The sequence below is a fragment of the Diabrotica virgifera genome, chromosome 7 (assembly GCF_917563875.1).
Source record: "Diabrotica virgifera virgifera chromosome 7, PGI_DIABVI_V3a".
Classification (NCBI taxonomy): domain Eukaryota; kingdom Metazoa; phylum Arthropoda; class Insecta; order Coleoptera; family Chrysomelidae; genus Diabrotica; species Diabrotica virgifera.
In genome coordinates, this window is record NC_065449.1 from 137,769,255 (window position 1) to 137,791,370 (window position 22,116).

General features: G+C 32.5%; 1 protein-coding gene across 4 annotated transcripts in view; it reads right to left on the minus strand.

The window, feature by feature from the left end:
* LOC114337618 (uncharacterized) overlaps window positions 1-22,116 on the minus strand; it is a 178,744-nt gene that overhangs the window by 86,629 nt on the left and 69,999 nt on the right. For all 4 annotated transcript variants that reach the window (XM_028288111.2, XM_028288113.2, XM_028288112.2 and 1 more), the window contains exon 2: window positions 17,724-17,821. In XM_028288111.2, coding sequence (XP_028143912.1) covers window positions 17,724-17,817 — 94 coding nt within the window. In that variant the 5' untranslated portion in view covers window positions 17,818-17,821. The remainder of the gene's footprint in view (window positions 1-17,723; window positions 17,822-22,116) is intronic.

Genomic DNA, 22,116 nt, shown 5'->3' on the forward strand with positions numbered 1-22,116 from the left:
AAAGTTTGAAAATAAAAAACTTTATTTCACATTTCTATTTGATAAAACGTTGTAACTACAGAGAGCTGTAATTAAAGATGTTTTTCATCTTAATTTTACTTGGATGAAGTGCATGGCACTGCATATCATATATCATCGACAAGTTAGCGCATTTTCCATGTGTATTTTTTCCGTGAATCGCGATCGACTTCAAAAACTTTGGCGATCGACCGGTCGATCGCGATCGACCGTTTGAGCACCGCTGGTCTGGAGCATTGGTATGGCATTTATTCTTACAATGATGGCTTTTAGTTTCATTATGGTTAGTTTCATTTTTTCGAATTTCATTATCTCAATTTAATCCCCCCATTTTCAACCCGATCTATAGTTGCGTCATCCTTGACCTGAAAATTTTTCTGTACAAAAAAACTATTCTTAAATATTATGCCTTTTTAGTTCAGAGAAATAAGGAAAAAAATATCATGTTCGTGACACAATCCCCCCGACAGCGCGTCACGTAATAGTTCAGAGAAATAAGGAAAAAAATATCGTGTTGGTGACACAACCCCCTCCAGGCCGAAACCAAATTTTTTGAGTAGTATGGACATCTATATTAATAATCTATATCTTTCCTGCAGCCGATTTTGATGATATACATAGTTATACATAACAAATGAAGATCGAAAAACGGTAAATTTTCACTTTTTTCGTCTATAACCAAAAAGTTAAGTATTTTAAACAAATTTGAGAGTGAGAAACTCATAAGCCGTATAAAAAACTTCAATATGGCGTTCACTGAATATGTTTATCCTTATTGGTTGCTTAGAAAATTGCAAAATAAATCAAAAATTTTGAGTTTTTACAAATATTCATAACTTATGTAAAAATTAACTTAGAACGTTCTTATTAAACGGAATGCTGAGACTTTTGGTGCTTAAATCATACCCTAAATTTTAAAGCAATTGGTCAAATAGTTTAAAAGGTATTTAATTTGTTTATCCCAAATTAATTTTTTTTGCAATGCTATAAGTCAGAAAATGATAAAGTTAAAGTAATACTTTGGATAGTTTATGAAAGAAGAAGATTTATACTATTAATTTAATTAAAAAAAAATGACAAAAAATAATTCTAAATATGCAAAATTATTTTGCAAAACATGTGAGTTAAAAAAAAGGGGGGAAGGGGCTAACTTCGTCCCTAAGTGTCCTAGGACAATTGTTTTTCTTTCTAAATGTGTATAAAAATCCAGTCTTTCCAAATATGAAAAAATAATTTTTCTACGGGTAACGGTTAAAAAGTTATTCTAATTGTTTATAAGTAAGCAAAGACTCGACGTGTTTTTGCAAAATAATTTTACACTGTTTAAAATTACTTTTTGTTATTTTTTTTTTAATTAAGTCAATAGTATAAGTGTTCTTCTTCCATAAACTGTCAGAAGTCTTACTGTAACCTCATAATTTTCTGATTGTTGCAAAAAAATGAATTTGGGATAAGTATTAAATAACTTTTAAACTATTTGACCAATTGCTTTGAAATTTAAAATATAATTTAAGCAGCAGAAGTCTCAGCAATTCGTGTAATAAGAAGGTTCTAAGTTAATTTTTACATAAGTTATGAATATATATAAAAACTCAAAATTTATGATTTATTTTGCAATTTTCTAAGCAACCAATAAGGATAGACATATTCAGCGAACGTCATATTGAAATTTTTTAGACGAATTATGAGGTTCTTACTCTCTTTGTTTAAAATGCTTAACTTTTTGTTTATAGACGAAGAAAAACAAAAATTTACCGTTTTTTGATCTTCATTTGTTTATAACTATGTATATCATCAAAATCGGCTGCAGAAAACGTATAGGTTATTAATATAGATGTCCATACTACTCAAAAAATTTGGTTTCGGCCTTGAGGGGGGATGTGCCACGAGAAAAATATTATTTCTCTGGACTATTTATTCTTACAGCGATGGCTATTTTCATCCCTATTGGTTCGAATTTCATTATCTTAATTTAGCCCTTCCATTTTCAACCTTATTTACAGTTGCGTCATTATTCATCTGAAACAAGGTCTAAAATGGTGCGTATTTCAATAACGACGCAACTCGCAACTACCCTGTGGTGGCTCAGCACACAGTTAGAGTTCTGTCGCTTTTCTATCATCTGTACACAGTATTTTAGAAGTCATTCTTATTCCGGACCGGCGATATGATGTTTATACAAGATTAGCCACAGTTAGGTTGTAATGACAATTACATATTTTTACCTGAAATACTTAACGTTTCGTCTTCAACTCCGGAAATCGTTATCAAAAGATATTAAGAACAATAATTCGTTAATAAGGTGTGTGCAACCACAACCGCCAAATTGTTGTTATTGTTGAGTCTGTCAACAAAAGATTGTACTTTGTCTATGATGGTTGTAGGCAACAGCTAACTATGGCTGTAAAGTATGAGGGTGGATGTTTTTATGCTCTGTAATACATCAAATTCTGATTATTTTGTGTATTTGTGCAATAATTGGCAACCAAAGTCTGCTGCATTCTGCTAATGTATTCGCTACACACTTTTCTTCGTCCAGTAAGACGAGGGCTGCTTCTTTGATTTTTCTCTTTTTCATGTCCGTTTCCTTCATGTCTACTGATGCATCTTTCCACCGTGGTCTGTGTTCGTTGTCCCATGCATGTTTGCATATTTGTGATTTGTCGAAATCCCTGTTTTTGATGTATGTTTCATGTTCGTTGATCGTGACACTTAGGTTGGCTGATGCTGAACTTGGTTGTTGCCTACAACCATCATAAGCAAAGTGCAATATTTTCTTGACACGAACTCAACAATAACAATTTGGCGGTTATGGTTGCACACACCTTTTTACCGAATTATATTATTATCAGTGGCGGCCGGTCAGGGTCGGCAGTGCCGACCCACACATTTTATAGATATAAATTTGTTTAATATTTGTATCTGTGAAGTAAAAAAATCTGTCAGATATTACTGACTAAATTTTATTCATGGTTTTTAAAAGGATTTGATCAATCCCAGCGTTAAGTGATCCCTGCGCATAACAGACTTCTCAAAAAATGAATGATCCGAGTCATTCATCTGACTTTTCGGCTAGCCGTACCCAACTTATCCGTAGGTTGACGATTTACACGTAAAACTCAACGAAATAACAAGTCGATGAGCAAGCGAAAGCGAACATACATACATTCTCTCCGTGGGCCATAAGCGGCCAGGTACGGCCCATTTAAATCTGCCGGTCGGTGTTTCATTTGGAGCATCGCATCGGCAGAAATTGTCAAAAATAATCACGCCGTTTTACGCCGTTTGATATTGAAATTTTTTAAAGTTCTCAGCAATTATCATTTAGTGGACATGATGGATCGAAGCATTTGTTAAAAATCAAAGTAATTATAGAGAATTAATAAAATTGTTTTAGAAATATTTACTTTCTGATTCGAAGTGTATTCGTAATACAGAATGAACTAATACATATAATCAAATAGTTACATTTTGAATAACGTTATTGAATCTGAGATTTAGAAAACCATTTGCTTTTCGCTGGAAGTAGATGAAACTTCTGATTATCATGTCATTTACAATTATCAATTATTGTTGTTCGATACGCGTTACGTGGTAATATTTATGAGAGGGTTTTAGGTTTTAGAGACGTGAGTAAAAGCAATAAGGCAGAATATATTTTTGGTGTTATAAAGAACAGATTAAAATTTTTTGATATCAAAGATAAATTGGTAGGGCAAACTGGGGCAATCTTATGACGGCGTTGCTGTGATGTGTGGTGAATTGAATGGTCTCCAGGGAAAAGTTAAAACTATTGCATCACAAGCTTTATTTGCTGACTATGATGATGCGCATATAATGAATTTAGTTTTGCATGATACGTGTAAAAAATAAAGAATATCGTCTTTTCTTGCCAGTTTAGCTCACCTAAATGGATTACTGATTTAGAACAAATTTGTTTCGAAAAAACAGCGAACAGTTTGTCAGACGCGATGAAATTTTAAATCTCGGTTAGTTTTATCTAAGCAGATTATCTCTAGTAGTTTTAATATCTATAGCAGATTTTCGTGAACAGCTTTTGAAAGTTTTTGATTTTATTATCGAAGGCGACGATTTTGAAAGCGGCGATACCTCGATCCGTGAAGCAATCGGTTTGAGAACTTTATTAAATGATTACTCTTTTAATATTCTTTTAAATATTTTTAAGACAGAGTTTGCCCAAGATATTTATTGTTGTTCAAAACCAGTCAACTGATATTATTAATTCCAAAAATAGAATACAAAAGCTGGTGCAAAATCTCAGAGATTTCCGTAATGATAGTAGTTTCCAATATATACGCAGTGACGTTTTGGATTCGCTTGATATTTCCGAACTATCCCAAAAAAGACACCGACATGATACATATCTCGAAAAACGAGTAGGGATATCTTGAAATTTTGGATATCTACTATTATATGCAAATAGATACTCGTTTTTCGAATTTTGATACTCGTTTTTCGAAGATTTGCAAATTTTTGACCTTTTTTACGATTCAAAATTTAAAAGTTCCCTTTGCCAAAGAATTTCCAAGATATTTATTATTACAAGTTAGGTACTTAAAAATTATGCCGATCCAAATATTTTCAGAAAGTGGGATAAGTTACAAAATATGTATGTATAATTCTATGTAGTAAGTACTGCAATTCATTACAACAAACTGTTCATCAATTTTCTCATTCCCACCAATTTCTGCCTCAAATAAACGGGATTTATCTTGTCTCAAAAGAATCAACACGTATTGTCGAAACACCATGAAACAAGAGAGAATGTCAAATAAAAAAAAAAAACAAAAAACAACAAAATCTCCTATGGTGATTTAAGTCTTTTAGTTTGATGGTATACCTATATGAGGAGACAAAAAAAAAACCTTGCCGGCCCTGTCTCCAAGGCCACGAGCCGCCACTGATTATTATTCTTAATAACTTTTGACTATTTCCGAAGTGAAAATAAAAACGTTAAGTATTTCAGGTAAAAATATGTAACTTTAATTACAACCTAACTAGAGCTAATTCCATATAAACATAATATTTAATCCAAACATGCCACAAGTTATCAGTTTTCGAACCATATTAATAATAAAATCAATATATACCACCGAGCATCAAATTAGGGTCACCTCGTAATTTTAATTTATTTTAGAAGTCATTATAATTTTTAAACTATTTTCGGTTGTACCATAGTTTGCTAACGAATTGCTTGGAAAAAATGTGCTTGTTGTTGTTGCTGTTTCGATAAGCTTTAGTTATAAAAAGGGCCCCTCACTCTAATTTCTAAAAACCATTATCAGCGTAGTTTTTGTTTTTGTGGTTTTAATATCAATTATAAATTGTTTGTGTAGTAATTAACAACAGCTTATGTTTCATTTCAGTTCAGAGATGATCCACCATCCCCATACGTCCATTTCGGTCTCTCCAGACCTCTACAGTGGGGATACATGAACACCTCTGAATCGAAACGAAAGCAATCTGCATATTTAAGCAGAATTATAAAAATAATTCTGCGTATTGCGTAAGAGAAATGACAAGTCCCAGATCTAAACAATAAATCTGAAAATTCTCGTGAAATCCACTTTCTGGTAACATCCTTAATATCTGCCTTTTATAATTTATAAGGCAAGGAGACGGCGAATAAAGAAGACGAAAGGGACTCTATAATATGCAGTCAATATGCAGTTCTTATATTCGTCTAGGAAAAATTCCAACGAAACTTGATTCCGTGTACTCAAAATATGAGTGAAATGAAAAATTAGAAAAAGCGTATGTTTCATTTCAGCTCAGAGATGATCCATCATCCCCATACGCCCGTTTCGATCTCTTCAGACCTCTTCAGTGGGGCTACATGAACACATCTGAATCGAAACAGAACCAAGCTTCCCATTTAAATATGCTGCTTCCTGTATTTGGTCTTTTTATACACATTCTATTCCATAGCTTTTCTCCAAATATTTGCCTGAGGACTTTTCGTTCCCACACTTGGAGTATGACTTGTTCCGATTTGTTCATCGTTCATGTTTCACTGGATTATATTATTATGAATAATACAAAATGATATTTTGAAATTATTGATTTCTTTTTCAAAAAATTAAATACAAAACCCAATACATCAATACATACTAAGTTTGAAAAATTTAGCCACTTTTTAAACAAAATATCATTATTTTTAAAGTGTGATACATTACTAATTTTTAAATTGTATGTATTTAATATTGTTACGGTTTTTTATGCAACCTTCACAAATCATTTATACTTGCACTGGTTTTGTAACCATTAGTAACCTATTCTTCTTCTTGCAGTACCGTCTCCTATCGGAGGTTGGCTACCATCATCACAGCAATCTTAACTTTATTGACTGCAGCTCTGAACAATTGTATTGAACTGCACCCATACCACTCCCTTAAATTTCGCAACCAGGAAATCCTCCTACGTCCCACATTTCTCTTTCCCGAGATTTTTCCTTGGATTATGAGTCTTAGCAGAGAGTACTTTTCTCCTCTCATTATGTGGCCTAGATATTCCAGTTTTTTCGTTTGTATGGTTTTTATGACTTTGCATTCCTTCCCCATCTTCAGCAAAATATCTTGATTTGTTACTTTTTCTGTCCATGGTATTTTCCACATTCTCCTGTAACACCACATCTCGAATGCCTCAATGTTTTTGATGTTTATCTTTTTCAGTGTCCAAGCTTCCATGCCGTACAGCATAACGGACAAAACATAGCACCTTAACATTCTCGTTCTTAAGTTTATATTTATGTCCCGGCTGCATAGGAACTTTTTCATTTTGACAAACGATTGTCTAGCTATCTCTATTCGCATCTTGATTTCTCTTTTCTGGTCATTAGTATCAGTGAAGCAAACCCCTAAATATTTATAGGACGTAATTCTTTCAACTGGCTGATTATTTATGGTTAAATTCACATTGATGTATAGCTTCTTTGTTACAATCATGAATTTAGTATTTTTGATGTTCAGTTTTAGACCATATCTACATATTGGTATGAGTGTTAATGTTTTCCATCAAATACTGTAAATTAGCTAGGTTATCTGTTACTATTAGCGTGTCATCAGCGTATCGTATATTGTTAATAACTCTTCGTTAATGTTCATAACAATGTTTTGCTCTAGGAGCGCTTCCTGACATATTGTTTCGCTATATGTATATATATTGAATAGTAGTGGAGAAAGCACACAACCCTGACACACACCTCGACGAATCTCAATTTCTTCGGTTAACTCATTATCAACCTTGATTTTTGCTGTTTGTCCCCAGTACAACCTGGATATGATGTTAATGTCGCGACTGTCGATGTTTTTGCTTCTTAGGATTTCATACAGCTTAGGTATAGTAACCTATAACTAACTGATTTTGTCAAATACTAATAGTTTTCTATTCTAATCTCATACTTTAGAACTTATAAGATATATGTCAAATCATACGAGTGACTAATCAAATATTTAATTTATAAAAGACTAAGTTTACATTATGTATACCATAAAATGGTATACATTTTTATTTCATATATATATATATACATATATATATATATATATATATATATATATATATATATATATATATATATATATATATATATGAATTAAACGAAAAGATTTCTCTGATATACAGAAGAAATCTTTTCCGTAGCGGACGCGAAAATGTAAATTTCAAAGTCTTCACAAAAGACGATGAACGACAAAAGACACCTCTTTGTGTCACAGATTTGTCTACAAAGCCACGTTATTCGCTACACATTCGTCAATAACGGAGAAAAACCGTGATATGAAAGGAAACGGCGATTGCATTTTATTTCACTTCGACCACCACCGATATTCTACACGACGTGTTTCGAGCTCATGTCAAGCTCTCGTCAGGAACATCTAGGTGGATGGTCGAGGTGTAAGAAAATGCTTTTGGCCTTTCTGGTAATAATAAAATAACCAGACTTCAGTACACTTGGTACGACATCTATATGAATTAAACGAAAAGATTTCTCTGATATACAGAAGAAATCTTTTCCGTAGCGGACGCGAAAATGTAAATTTCAAAGTCTTCATAAAAGACGATGAACGACAAAAGACACCTCTTTGTGTCACAGATTTGTCTACAAAGCCACGTTATTCGCTACACATTCGTCAATAACGGAGAAATAAAATGCAATCGCCGTTTCCTTTCATATCACGGTTTTTCTCCGTTATTGACGAATGTGTAGCGAATAACGTGGCTTTGTAGACAAATCTGTGACACAAAGAGGTGTCTTTTGCCGTTCATCGTCTTTTATGAAGACTTTGAAATTTACATTTTCGCGTCCGCTACGGAAAAGATTTCTTCTGTATATCAGAGAAATTTTTTCGTTTAATTCATATAGATGTCGTACCAAGTGTACTGAAGTCTGGTTATTTTATTATTACCAGAAAGGCCAAAAGCATTTTCTTACACCTCGACCATCCACCTAGATGTTCCTGACGAGAGCTTGACATGAGCTCGAAACACGTCGTGTAGAATATCGGTGGTGGTCGAAGTGAAATAAAATGCAATCGCCGTTTCCTTTCATATATATATATATATATATATATATATATATATATATATATATATATATATATATATATATATAAAAATAAGCAAAATCATTGGCTAATACTCGTAAAGTGAATGTGAATTTAGTTGGAATTATATAAAATGATGAAGGGTCATCATTCCATACATTTCTGTGCAACTATATACACCGGTGTTTCGGCCTATTTGGGCTTCGTCAGTATAGTGTAGCAAGTTAAAAAAGTTGTTTGTTAACTTTTTTAACTTGCTACACTATACTGACGAAGCCCAAATAGGCCGAAACACCGGTATATATAGTTGCACAGAAATGTATGGAATGATGACCCTTCATCATTTTATATAATTCCAACTAAATTCACATTCACTTTACGAGTATTAGCCAATGATTTTGCTTATTTATTTTTATATTTGTACTCGATTATCCAACATCATTTTATATATATATATATATATATATATATATATATATTTGTACAAATATTTTTATTTCACATTTTTATATATATATTTTTATTTCACATGACCGAATTGCTGAAACTTCAAACCACTATATATATATATATATATATATATATATATATATATATATATATATATATATATATATATATATTAAACCGAAAGACATTTAAATATTTCAAACCCTCCTGGTTACGCCTATGCTAGTTCCTATGAGATAGTTGGCATGTTACATCGATACGGTTGGCAACATCGGTTGTAGTCCCGTACAACAGAAGAATTGTTCGCAGGAATGATTCTGTTGATTTGTTTTGGGAGTATTTTGGGATTATGGAGGTGTTCTGTCTTTTTCTCGCTCACAGGTCTGACGTAGGTTCTTTTACATTTTACATGTCTAGAAATTGCAAATATGACAAAGAAAGCTACGAGAATATATTATGCGATTAATAATACGATACTGGGAAAAGGGAAATCATCCAGGAAACAAAAATACATGTACATAATACCATCACAGTAGCACTATACCCATACTGGGTTGGGATAAAGTATGGAACTAAGCAAATATCTTTGAAACGAAAAGAAGAATATTTATGAAACTGCGTGCAAGGACAGTGACGCAAACGACATCTGTTACCATATTTTTTGTTACTACTCCACTTCCGGTTTCACCGGAAATACCCTTAACTTATTTAATTTAAATAGGACACCCTGTATATTTTGTGGATTTTAAAAGAATTTGCTATTTTTAAGTCATATATACCAAATTTGGTAGAAAAAATTTGTTTAAAAGTGTCTGTAGATAGTTTTTTGTATTAATATAACGTAGTAGGAAATTAACGAGTACCATCTATACTGTAGACTAAAATCGTTGTTTGCATGCACTGCATGACTTATTTGAATTTAGTATAGTAGGTAAAACTGTTACTGAAATAATTGACAGAAATAAGTTGTATTAAAAATGGTTCCTTTAAGTGAAAAAGATCGTATTGAAATATTAATGATAATCGGTTATGGTGAATTTTCATTTTTTAAAAGTGAATTTTCTAAATGGATGGATTGGACGTAGGGGATTCATAGAGTGGCCCGCTCGTTCTCCGGACCTCAACCCGTTAAGATTTTTTTTGAGACAAAGAATAATTGATGAATGTGAACTAATACGTGGAGAAATCTGGCAAAAAGTGACTCACGAATTTATTTATAGGCTTGCACGTTATCAGGAGGTGAACAGCAAATATTTTCAACACAGCAAATATTTTCAACATTTGAATTTTTTTTAATGTTTAATATCATTGGTCTAACGTAAATAAATTAACCTATTTTTTAACTTTAAAGAGATTTATTTCTTGTTTTAATAGTTTTTTCTTCCAAACTTGGTATGTATGAATTAAAAATAATATGTTCTTTTAAAATCTGCAAAAATATACAGGATGTCCCATTTAAAGGGGCTGTCCATTAATCACGTGAGTCTCGAAAGGGGGTGGGGTCCATAAAAACTCACGAAACATCACAAGGGGGGGGGGTGTAGTAATACATCACGTGTATTTATTTTTTCGTCACCCCTGAACAAAAATCGAAAGTGGCATTGGTGTGACTGATAAAGAAAATTAATTTTTCATTCATAATATTCTACAATACAACAACACATTATTTTTTTCCTTTCACCCAAATTTCTATAAATAGTTTTATTAATATTGGATGTTAATTAAAAGCGACATGGGATACCTCCTACTCTTCACGGTTAATTATCTTAAAGATAAGAAGGGACACTTGCGAAGTGTTTTGTTTCTTACCATGTGTTTCCACTAGGAATACTGACCCTATCGCCGTCTTCTATTTTATTTATGAGGTTTCAGTCTGTACATGATGTATTTATTATACCTATTACCTATCTGATGAATTGGTAGTCTTGTCAGTTATTCTGTTGTTTTGTCACTGAACACATGGGTAAACAGGGTTGCTAGGTCAGTTTTAATTCTTCAGTGGGTTTAATTTTGTATAATAAAATTAGATGATACTTATAGATACGTGTATTTTATAAATACCTAAAAATAGATTTTTGTAGATACTAAAAAATACACGTGATATAGGGGTGGAGGGGCGGTTCGCCTAAAGCCTCACCATGTATCACCAAGGGGATGGGGGGTTAAAAAATGCCAAAAAAAACATCACGTGATTAATGGTCGGTCCCAAAGTAAATAAGTTAAGAGTATTTCCGGTGAAACCGGAAGTGGAGTAGTAACAAAAAATATGGCATCAGATGCCTTTTGCGTCACTGTACTTGCATGCAAAGTTTCATAAATATTGTTCTTTTCGTTTCAAAGATATTTGCTTGGTTCCATACTTTATCCCAACTATGTATGTAAGCGGAACATGGGTTACAAATAAAAGATATGAAAGTGCCATAAATGCAGCAGAAATGAATTAGATGAGAAAAATAGCTGGAAAGACGAAACTGTACACGGAAAAGAACGAAAACATCAGAAACATGCTAAGATAGGAACCAATAAGGAAAAAATGGAAAAAAAAGTAAATTGATTTTGACACATAATTAAAATGAACGAGAACAGACTAGTAAAGAAGGTGACAGATGTGAAAAGACAGGGGAAAAGAATAAGGAGCAGACCTAGAAAGGGGTGGATGGAACAAATCTAAGAAATCGGGACCAAGAGAGGGAAAACAGTGCAACAGATGAAGGAAATCGCAGGAGACCGGAAGGCGTGGAAGAAATGGGTAAAAGATAGATAGGTTATAGCAAAGTCCGACGCTCTTATTGGGCATAAGGACAACGAGAAGAAGAAGAAGTTTTTTAATTATCGTCTTCCGAAAAAAAAACAATGGCCCGATTTTCATTGAAAAGTCCCGGATTGCAGGTACTTTTTCCGCCTTCTCCCGGATTCGACTAAATTGGAGTTGGTCACACTACCTATGGTACGCCTCTGGTAGTAGCTAGAAACGTTCATTAATCCTAATTTAGTAGGGTGTATAGAAGCCACACTTTCTGTCAAGTATGATAAGGATACGTCAAATAGTTTTAAATTACGGGGTAAAAATAGTTTTAAAATTTTTAAATAAAACACCTTGTAACTTAATTGATTTGGGTTAAATCTTAAAATTTTGAGGTCTAGAATCTACAACTCAGAGATTGGATATTCTTAACGAAACACACTGTATATAAAAGTCGACGTCTAATGTGCATCGTAGGTGTGATTTTTGAAAAAAATAAAATTTAAAATTAAATTCCAATATCAAATTTTTAAATTTAATCTAAGTTTAATCTAAATTAAAAATAAAGTCGAACCCGCTTATTAGAATACCGGTTATAGGAATATCCCGGTTTAAGGCATAGAAATTTGAGGTCCCGAAACGTTTCTACTAGCCACAAATGATCGGTTATTAGAATATCTCGATTATAAGAATAATTTTGATTGGCACGAAGGAAATTCCATTAAGCGGGTTCGACTGTATGATCTTTGTTCATTTTTGATTTTGATTAGTTTAATTACACAAATAAACTAACACAAAAAATAATAAACAAAAACAGTCATAATTTGATATCCCTGATGGCAGTAATACCATTTCAAACAAGGTTTTCTCAACCACAGATACAGTTGAGTCCCTGAATCTTTACCCGTGCGTCATTATTTAAAGCATACGAAATAAGTCGATGATAAGTCGAAAATTCAAATTTACTAAACGCAACAAGTGACAGTAAGTGACACGGGTAAAGATTCAGGGACTCAACTGTAGCTATGGTCCTTAAGGTGGAGTCCAAAATTACATTTGTAAGGAAAATAGGTACACATAACCTAAAAAGATCAGATTATGAGAATTTTCGCAGAATTTTAAACCTAATTTTCTGAGGTCGATTTCCAGAGTGGAAATTGAAACGTCAAACAATAGATAGTTAATTAAAAAATGTATTTTTCATTACAGCAACAATTGTGGCTTAATTCCATATAAACATAATACTAAATTAAACATGCCACAAGAAAACAGTTTCAGAACCTTAGTAATATCCATTGTCGCATTCAGGAGACGAAAAAGTGACCGAGCGGTTCCGCAACTGTTGGGAATTCGTTCTCTGAATGTGACACTACTTGCGGAACGTGTTACGGAACGGTCGCCATGACAGTGAGCTCATTTTAATTCCGCTACCTCCGTCCAACGTATGCTACTTTTGTGAATTTGTCAATAGACTTGTTGAAAGATGGCGTCAAGTACTAATTATCAATTGGAAAATAGCGCAGATGGTAAACAATCCTGAGCTTTGACCATGATTATGAAGTAAAAAACCTTCACATACAACAGAAAGTGATAGGCTGTCACGAATTTAGGGAGAGGAGCGTTCACAAGACGAAACACAACTGTTACCGCTCCACCCGGAACCGCTCCCTCACTTTTTCGTCTCCTGAATGCGACCATTGTTTAAACAGTGATGAGCGCGCTAATAACCGGCAAAATAACGCAAAAGATGGAAAACATATTAAGTTGTGAGATAAAAAAAAATGAAACTAATAGAGTTGGAAAATTTAGCGACAAAAACGTATTAATTTACTTTCTATTTATTGTGTCCCACCTTTAGACGTATCAGGGGTATGAAAGGCGGTTTTTGACAAAACACCGGTTTTCGGTTATACCGGTTTTTTTCCGGTGTTTCCAAAAACCGGTTTTCGGTTTTTTTTAATCCAATAGGTTACAATGTTAAATTTGCAATGCACTTTAGTTTGCGATACTCCACTCGACTCGATACTCGATATCAATATGATCAAAATTAGTACTATCGAAAGAACATCGATATCAATATAAATAAAACACAATTTTTAATAAAACCATTTTATTCTATTAATTATTATATTTATTTATTATTTTATTATTATTATATATCTATTGATTGTTATTAAATATAATATACCGTAAGATTAATATATACATATTGCAATAATATACAATTTAACCCAACCATTACAACAAAAAATTTCCCAGACTCTTTCAAATGGGATTTAAAAAAAAATAATATCATCATAAATATTTTACTTAAAAATAAATTGGATAATGCAATTTATCTTTTATTTTTACTACCATCAAAAAAAATTTATCATGTATTTCTTTTAACACGTTTGTATATTTGTATAATAGGTACATTTTAACTCATTTAATACTTCCTGTATGGGTGTATCGTTTTGAAAAGGTAGAGAAATCCTTGGAGATCCGTATTCGTAATCGGTAATTCGATATTTATAGTCAGAACATTACTTTTGATAACCAGAAAAAGTCATTTACCCACTTTCAATGTCAAGAGTCAAGTGTGAAAAATAGATGACGTTTGCGTCTACTTCAACCAGATCACTTCTTATGTAAATATGATGATTACAAATACCTTTTCAACGAAATATTATAATAAAACTTAATTGTTTCTGGCTGATGTGAGTTTGCACTTTCAATTTGCTTCTGTATTTATAAAATAAAATTTGAATTATGGTTTTGTTTGGAATAATTACTTAAGAATAATAATTATGATTGGGATCCAAAATAATACCTAACCTAATCCTAATCACCGTAAAAACCTAATAACCGGTTTTTACTTTAAAAAGAAAAACCGGTTATAACCGGGACAAAAAAATAACCGGTGAAACCGGTTATTGCGAAGTAAAAAAACCGGTTTTAGGTTAAAACCGGTAGGTTTTCCCATCCCTAATCAGGGGAGTATGTCAACTAAAACTGTCACTGTCACACTGGCAGTTGCCAAACTCGTCCGATACGTTTAAAGGTAGGAGACAATAAATAGAAGGTAAATTAATACGTTTTTATCGCTAAATTTCCCAACTATACCAGTTTCATTTCTTTTTATCTCACAACTTAATATGTTTTCCATCTTTTGCGTTATTTTGCCGGTTATTAGCTCGTTCATCACTGTACAGTAATACATAATTGGTCAGCCCAGTAGGTAAATTTGTTTGATTCTAAATGAGACAGTCACCCGATGTCACCACCATTTCTGTCAGGGACGCAACGTCAGGCGTAACTACGATAAATCCAAAATGCATAGACACCAAGTTGGAAACGATCCTATTCATAACACCCCAACTCGCATGCATATTCTTCTTTTACTGGCTATTCGTTTGGAATATTGGTGATCATTCTGGCTATAATTATTTTATTAACTGATGCTTTAAATATATTAGTTGTTGTTGTGGAGAACCATTTCCCCAGGTTCTTTAACCATGATATTCTTCTTCTCCCAATTCCTCGCTTTCCGAATACTTTACCTTGAAGGATTACCTTCAGTAATCTGTATTTAGTGCCGTTTCTCATTGTGTCCGAGATATTATAACTTTCTCCTTTTAATGGTATACATCACCTTTCTTTTTTTGCCCACTCTTAGTAATGCGGTCTCGTTGGTTATCTTGTCCGTCCATGATATCCTTAGGATTCGCCTGTATAGCCACATCTCGAAGGCTTCAAGTTTTTTTCTCCATTGCTTCAGTGAGTGTCCAGGATTCAACTCCGTAATACAATATTGAGAAGATATAACATCGTAGGAGCCTTATTTTTATCTCCAGATTAAGGTTGTGGCTTTTAAAGAGTCTGGCCATGTTATTGAATGCACTCCTAGCCTTCTCTATTCCACATTTTGTTTCTTGTGAGTGATCCTATTGTTCGTTTACTATTGTTCCAAGATAGTTATACTGTTTTTCTCGGTCCACTGGTGTATTATTGATAAGTATTTGGGCGTCTCTAGTTTTATTTTTGCTGATGATCATAAATTTAGTTTTTGATATATTTACTTGAAGTCCAAATCTTTCACTTACTTCATTTACTTTGTTTATTAGTTGCTGTAAACTGTTCAAACTGTCTGCAACAACAACGGTGTCGTCTACATAGCGGATGCTGTTTAGGCGTTCTCCATTTAGAAATATTTCATGTTCGCAATTTTCCAAGGCTTCACTAAATATTTCCTCTGAATATAGGTGAAAGTATACAACCTTGTCTAACGCCTCATAGAATCTGGATCGCTTCCGTTGGTTCACCTCCAAGATTCGTTCTTATTGTGGCTGATTGGTTCAAGTATAAATTTTGTACTTATTATACGTCGGTCTTTATCATCCATTTGGGCTTTTGTTAGAACATCCATCATTTTTCGGTGTTGAACTGTATCAAATGCTTTTTGGAAGTCCACAAAACAGGTGTAAATATCGCAAGTCATATCTCTGCATATTTGAAATAAAACCTGTAGACTAAACAGTGGATCTCTTGTACCTACGCCTTTCATGAATCAGAGCTGTGTGTCTTGTATTCTCTCTTCGCATAGCTTGTATATTCTACGATGTATAATTTTAAGAAAAAGTTTTAATGTATGGCTCATTAGACTTATTAGCCTATATTCTCCGAATTATTTGCTCCCCGTTTCTTTGGTAAGGTAATAAATTCTGATGCTAGCCAATCTTTTGGGATATTGCCTGTGTCATAGATATTATTGAAGATTTTACCTAGTGTTCGTATAGATTCATCATCAAGAAGTTTAAGAAATTCAGATTGTACTCCGTCTGGTCCTGGAGCTCTACCTTATTTTAGTGATATTATGGCTGCTCTTATTTCTGCCACTAGTATAGGTGATCCTGTTTCCGTAGGTATTGGGGACTGGTTCTCCCTCTCATCAAAAAATAAATTTCGTATGTAATTTTTCCAGGTATTACTGATACTCTCTTTGTCCACAATTATCTCTCCATTGTCATTAACAAGTTTACTTATTCTTCTGTTTTTACATTTGCCTGTAACTTCTCTTACTTTCTTATGCACGTTAAAGTCGTCGTATTTACTTTGCAGAATTTCGATTTCTTGGCATTTTTTCTCCAGTTCTTTCTGTTTGGCTTCTCTGATCTTTCTCTGTATCTCTCGCTGTAATGTTTTATACATGGAGTTATCGTTCTTGCTTTTCCTTCTTTCTTCCATTAGTTGCAGAATTTCTGTCGTCATCCATGTCTTATTCTTACCTTCTTCGTTCTTCATAAAATTGTCTTTAATGTCGTCTATCGTTTTATTAAGGGATTCTATTTTATCTTCTGTACTTTCCATTGTATTATCGATTTCTTTGAATTTTTTATTTAATATTTTGCTGACTATTTCTTTTACTACGCTACATTTCAGTTTTCTCATGTCATGTTTCTTTTACAGTTTTTCCGCGTATTTTCTTTAACTTGTCTCTAGGTGATTTCCACGTATACAGGCGTCTAGGTGGTAGTTTGTAAAATGTGTTTAGCACGATTAAGTCATGCTAAACACATTTTACAAACTACCACCTGCATGCATATTAAGAAAAATAAATATAATATGGAAGAATATATTTAGAAATTGAAATAATGATGTCATGCTATTACATGTATAATGTAGAGTAGCATGAGATCATTAATTCAATGATATATTCTTCCATATATTTATTTTTCTTAATATGTATGCGAGATGGGGTGTTATGAAAAGGATCGTATCGAATTTGGTGTCTATGCATTTTGAATGTATCTTAGTTACGCGTGACGTTGGGATCCTGACAGAAATGGTGGGTGACTGTCTTAATTCCAATCAAACAAATTTACCTATTGGGCTGACCAACTATTACTGTATAAACAATGGTAGATAATATGTTAATACTTATTAATAAAAATTATATCAGCGCTTACTGTTTGCACAACTCCTGGGATCAGGAAGAGCTAACCTTCTTTGTGCCATTACTGCAACAGCTCCTACAAGGAGCAACATCAACTGCCGCAACATTTTTCTGAAACATAACAGGCAGAGTTAATTATATTCCTAGATAGTTACATACATTTTAATATTCAATATATTTTATTGGTCTGAATTTGCATTTGCAAAGGTATGTGTTTTTCAATTGTTCGAATTTATTTATTATCAACCTTATCAAATTAATACAAATGATATTCGTTTGATATGTACCTACAGATGAAAGTTACGAAATTGCTCCGTATTCATTTTTTCTGGTCATTATTAGATAAATAAACCGAAAATACCTTAGGATAATATTATATATCAGCAAGACTTCAGAAAAAGAAGATCGACTATAGATACCATTCACCTATTAACATAACTGATTGAAAACTGCTACGAACATGGCATAAATTTACATCAACTATTTATAGACTTAAAGCAGCCCATTGTCTCTGTAAATAGACAGTAACTCTTATAGTACAATCATTCAAGCTTAAAATGGATCCAAACCTCGCAATTCTAATTGCCTGCATCAATCCTTTTCAAAATTTGGAATTAAGTTCATTTTACCCTACTCTTCAAACCTGACTTGGTCGCAAAGTATGCTTTTTATTTTTAAGGGGTGAAAACTACCCCATACTCCAATAAATTGAAAATGAACGAATTAAATGGGCAATGGGCTATAATTATGTTCAAATAATATATGTTAAATGCTGATTGTTTTGAATCATGACTTTAATATTTTACAGCTCACCAACCCTTAAAAACAACCCCTTATACAAAGATTATTTAAAAAATATGGTCGAAAAACATGAAAATTTTATTTTGGATCGTAATAGGATAATTTTTTTCCTTCAAGTATAAGAAATCTGACACTTAATTTATTTAATAATGCAACCACCAAAAATCAGCAATAGATATGTTTTTTAAACATCTTAAATTTTTGTTGATTTTTTTGCAATGTAACTAATAGTTCGATATTTTTATAAAACTACCCTTAAAACTGCCACTTATACAGTTATTAAAAAAATGGCTGACAGATTATGAAATCATTTTATTTTCGATCTACGCCAGTCAATGGGAGCCAGAATAGGATATTACCTCCGAATTCTATCCTACTGCATGGATTTTAATAAAATTTTGGGCCTAGCCTCTACTTATCTCCTAATTCAAAGTCTACCCTATGCCGATGTGTGCTTTTATCTTGGGGGTGGTTCCCACCCCTTCTTAGGGGTGGAACATTTTTTGGTTTAAATTACCACGGAATTCGCTAGAGAGCCTGATTCTAAGCAAAAACTGTTCTATAATTTTTTTTTGAAAACTCAATACTTTTTGAGATATTCGTGGTTGAAAATTGGCCATTTTCAGTAGTAATAACCCAAGTGTATTAAATAGTGTGATGTTATGCCTTCTGGTCCCAATTAATTAAAACTCAGGTTTTCCGATAACATTATATTTAATTCGAAGTCGATGATTCACTACATAAGTTGTTTACAATATTAACTTGACCTATCCTATACGTGAATACCTTCCAACTACATCAATACTTATAATAATCTTTCTCGACCGAGTTAATGTTTATATACACATTTAAATAATAACAAAACATGACAATTCAATGTTACTTGCGGTTATTGAATCCAAGAACAGATACTACATGGATTAATGACTTTGAATGAGTTTTAAACATCTTTTGTACAGGGTGATATTATAATACCACACAAGGACATTGATAATTGTTCGAAAAAATTTTATAACAGATTTCGAAAGCTTGTTGCTTGGAAACAGACCGACGCCGTAGGCGGAGGTCTGTTGCCTGTAAGCAACAAGCTTGAGAAAGTTGTTAAAAAATTTTTGAGCATTTATCAATGTTCGAGGGTTATTCGGATAGAAAATTTTTTGCTGGTTATGAAAAAAAAATACAGAGCAGAAACAATTTATTTAAATGTGCAATTAATAATTCTTCCACCGTCCGATTTCCATCTAATTCATATTTTCTATCATTGCAAAAGTCCATAAACGCTTTCCATACAAATTTTTTACTGTAAACAGTATTCTTTGGTATATTTGATTCGATAATTTCATTAATATTCTCATCAGTATTACAACCAAATCGTGACATTTTGAAATATTGAATATTTGAAATGTCAAAATCGAAATGAAACGAAATGTAGGTATCCATAGCTACATGATTGAGTGAAAACAGCCCATGGGATCTGTTTTCAGTATAATGTTGGTTTTATTGGTTGTATTCAATCAGATGACCACAAATTAATTGATTTCATTGGATTTCTAATTGAGCAAAAAATTTTCAGTAGTAATAACCTAAGGACATTGATAATTGTTCGAAAAAATTTTATAACAGATTTCGAAAGCTTGTTGCTTGGAAACAGACCGACGCCGTAGGCGGAGGTCTGTTGCCTGTAAGCAGCAAGCTTAGAATAGAATAGAATAGAATAGAATAGAAATATGCTTTATTGCCACTGAAAATTTTTACAATTTTATGGACAAAGCTTACATACAGTCAAAAGTTGTTCTTAAGAAAGTTGTTAAAAAATTTTTGAGCATTTATCAATGTTCGAGGGTTATTCGGATAGAAAATTTTTTGCTGGTTATGAAAAAAAATACAGAGCAGAAACAATTTATTTAAATGTGCAATTAACAATTCTTCCACCGTCCGATTTCCATCTAATTCATATTTTCTATCATTGCAAAAGTCCATAAACGCTTTCCATACAAATTTTTTACTGTAAACAGTATTTTTTGGTATATTTGATTCGATAATTGCATTAATATTCTCATCAGTATTACAACCAAATCGTGACATTTTGAAATATTGAATATTTGAAATGTCAAAATCGAAATGAAACGAAATGTAGGTATCCATAGCTACATGATTGAGTGAAAACAGCCCATGGGATCTGTTTTCAGTATAATGTTGGTTTTATTGGTTGTATTCAATCAGATGACCACAAATTAATTGATTTCATTGGATTTCTAATTGAGCAAAAAATTTTCACTAGTAATACCACTAGAGGTCAAATTATTTCCGGAAATTTTTTTGAGATCATGAATATTTTGAAAATTTTCTAAAAATATTCATGATCAAAAAAAAATTTCCGGATATTAATTTGACTTCGCGTGGTATTCGGTAAGAAAATTCCACACCAAATTTGCATTTGAAAATCCAAAGCTGCATGAACAGATTAATAGCGCGCCATAGCTTTGTCAGCAATTATTTAGGCTTTCAAATTCGTAATTTCTACTCATTGTAGTTGCATGGGAATACCATTTCAAGATAGAAAATAGTATATTCTTCAATTTTACATAAGTTTTGAGTAACTACAAGTGATAGAAAATTATTTTTTGGCGTTTTATTTTAAATTATGTAAACAAATAAAAACCAGTCTGTCAAAAATGTTCTGTTATTGTAAACGTCAAAAAATTTCCACTATAATTCGCTGTTGGGTACCCCACGAGCAAAAAATTTCCGATAAAATACCTCCGTTGCCATGGTGATCTGTCAAAATAACGTATTTTGATTGGTTCAAAATTACAGGTGTGGAATTTTCATTGAAACATAATACTTTTGTGAAATTCGTTTGTTTTTTGGTACATTCTCAAATTGGTGTATGCAACTTGAAATAACAGAGAAACGGTCGGTTTTAGGTGTATAATGCTACTAATACGTTTTGTAGTGATTGAAAAGACCTTTAAAATGAGCTATATTAAAGGTCCATTACATGAAAACACAGTGAGATACGCTGCAAACAAAATTGATAACTAATGTATTTTAAGAAAAAATGAGAAGTAATTTTAACCCCCATCCACCAAAATGTAAATGCATCGTTTTCCTTCTTCAATACCTTTTAATATAGTGTTATTTCTATTTTCAAAAAGTTGGACGGGTTTAAAATTAATGGTTTTTGAAAAAAAAAAGATCAAATTATAGAGCGCATTTTTAAAATTCCTTAAAAATCTTCCTTTTTCTCCATGTAACTTGAAAATGATAAGAGATACAGTAATGAAAAATAAAAAGGAAATTTTTATCTGAAAAAGCCCTACATTTTCGTGTGGTATCTTTTTCTCGTATCTCTTATCTTTTTCGAGTTACAAGGAGGAAAAGGAAGATTTTTAAGAAAATTTAAAAATGCGCTCTATAACTTGATCCTATTTTTTTTTTCAAAAACCATTCATTTTAAGCCAGTCCAACTTTTTGAACATATAAATAACACTATAATAAAAAGTATTGTAGAAGGAAAACGATGTATTTAAATTCTGATGGATGAGGGGTTAAATATTAAATATACTTCTCATTTCTTCTTAAAATACATTGTTCATCAACTT